Source organism: Habropoda laboriosa, unplaced genomic scaffold (genome assembly GCF_001263275.1).
Source record: "Habropoda laboriosa isolate 0110345459 unplaced genomic scaffold, ASM126327v1 scaffold22, whole genome shotgun sequence".
Classification (NCBI taxonomy): Eukaryota; Metazoa; Arthropoda; class Insecta; order Hymenoptera; family Apidae; genus Habropoda; species Habropoda laboriosa.
The window spans coordinates 6,678,643-6,680,718 of record NW_017100261.1 but is presented as its reverse complement, the minus strand read 5'-3'; the positions used below and the strand labels follow the sequence as shown (position 1 = coordinate 6,680,718).

At 29.5% G+C, this 2,076-nt stretch overlaps 1 protein-coding gene across 1 annotated transcript in view; it reads left to right on the top strand.

Moving 5' to 3' along the window:
• The window catches only part of LOC108572640 (ATP-dependent RNA helicase SUV3 homolog, mitochondrial), a 3,514-nt gene that overhangs the window by 1,087 nt on the left and 351 nt on the right, over positions 1-2,076 (top strand). Inside the window, exons 5-12 of the mRNA XM_017934899.1 lie at positions 16-146; positions 234-547; positions 616-757; positions 843-1,001; positions 1,066-1,245; positions 1,324-1,472; positions 1,561-1,682; positions 1,823-1,977. Of these exons, the coding sequence (XP_017790388.1) occupies positions 16-146; positions 234-547; positions 616-757; positions 843-1,001; positions 1,066-1,245; positions 1,324-1,472; positions 1,561-1,682; positions 1,823-1,977 (1,352 nt within the window). The remainder of the gene's footprint in view (positions 1-15; positions 147-233; positions 548-615; positions 758-842; positions 1,002-1,065; positions 1,246-1,323; positions 1,473-1,560; positions 1,683-1,822; positions 1,978-2,076) is intronic.

Genomic DNA, 2,076 nt, shown 5'->3' with positions numbered 1-2,076 from the left:
TAATAATTATTACAGATGAAGTAGCAATAATTGATGAAATTCAATTAATACGTGACCCAAATAGAGGATGGGCATGGACAAGAGCTTTTCTTGGTATTGCTGCTGATGAAGTACATTTATGTGGTGAACATGCTGCTATTTCTCTAGTATGTTTTATAACTTCTGGTCTATAACTATATGTTAGAATAATTTCAATTCTTTAAATTTTTTGTGATATCTTTATTATAATATAGATTCAGAGTATGTGCCTAGCAACAGGTGAATTGGTTGAAGTAAAAGAATATGAACGGCTGACCAAACTTGAAGTAGAGAATTCTGCACTTTGTTCGTTAAATAATATTCAGCCAGGAGATTGTATAGTTTGTTTTAGTAGAAATGAGATATTTAGTGTTTCTAATAACATTGAAAAACTGGGAAAAAAGGTAGCTGTAATATATGGCAGTTTACCACCGGCTACAAAGCTTGCACAAGCTGCAAGATTTAATGACATCGATAATCCTTGTAAAATATTAGTAGCTACCAATGCAATAGGAATGGGACTCAATTTGTAAGCTCACCATTACAAATTTCAATTCTTTTATATAGTATGAGAGTGAAAAACATTGTTTTTTTCAGACATATTCGTAGAATTATATTTTATAGCCTTTCTCAACCAACTTTAAATGAAAAAGGAGATATAGAAATGGATACAATTTCTGTATCGTCTGCGTTACAAATAGCGGGTCGTGCGGGTCGTTATGGAACAGAATGGAAAACAGTAACTTATAATACATTAATAGAAATAAAATCATCGTAATAATGTATGAAATTTAATGTTACTAATGATTTATATTACATTATAGGGTTTTGTTACAACTTACAAACCAGAAGATCTTTCTTTGTTAAAAAATTTATTACAGCAAAAACCAGAAGAAATTTTACAAGCTGGACTTCATCCAACATCGGATCAAATTGAATTATATGCTTATTACCTACCAAATGCACCATTATCAAATCTCATTGTAATATTTTAAAATAGATTTCACTCGTAATTCATTACAGTTATAACATTTCTCTCTTTTTCAGGACATTTTTATTGCGCTGTGTAAAATGGATCATTCGCTATACTTTATTTGTAATTTAGATGATTTTAAATTTCTTGCTGACATGATACAGCATATACCTCTACCTCTTCGGCAACGATATGTGTTTTGCTGTGCACCAGTTAACAGAAAAGTACCTTTAACGTGCAGTATGCTTTTGAAGGTAAATTAAAAGTTTATATACTATTTAATGCTGTGCATTGAAGTTTTTACGTTCTATACTTTTTGGATTTTTGCGCAGTATGCTCGACAATGTAGTAAAGACAAACAGGCAACAATTTCGTGGTTGCGTACACAAATTAAGTGGCCTCTTGAAATACCGTCAACAATCAAGCATCTTATACATTTAGAAGGTGTATTTGATGTATTAGATGTTTATCTTTGGTTAAGGTAAACGATTTCATGAATAATTTTCAAACAATCAATAATTTTATTTTTTCTTTAAGTGCATTAAGTTTTAATATTATTTGTATTATAGTTATCGAATGCCGGACTTGTTTCCTGATGCCAATGAAGTTAGGGAGTTGCAAAGAGAACTAGATAAAATAATTGACGTCGGAATTAAGAACATTACGAACTTATTCAGAAGGCCTAAAGAAAGCACAAGTAATACTTAAACTTATTATTCATTGCTTATGACATCAAAGATAGATTAAATAATAACATTTTATCATGTCAAACAGATGCACAGACTTACAATGAAGGAAAAAAAGATGAGAAGTTCAATGGTAATTTATTAGGTATAAAAAACAGTAGTAATTTTTATACTTCTGAACAATATTTTATATATTTTACAGATAAACATCGTAGAAAAGAAACATTAACTAATAGTCTAATAGCTCAAGGACTTTTAACGCCAAAAATGCTGGAACAACTAAGAGTGGAATGGTCTATGGTAAAAAAAATATTTCCTTACATTAACAAAAGTTTATGCCCTCTATACACTTTTTTATATAATTTTTTTTACAAATAATTATTACAAAAATTCACAAAT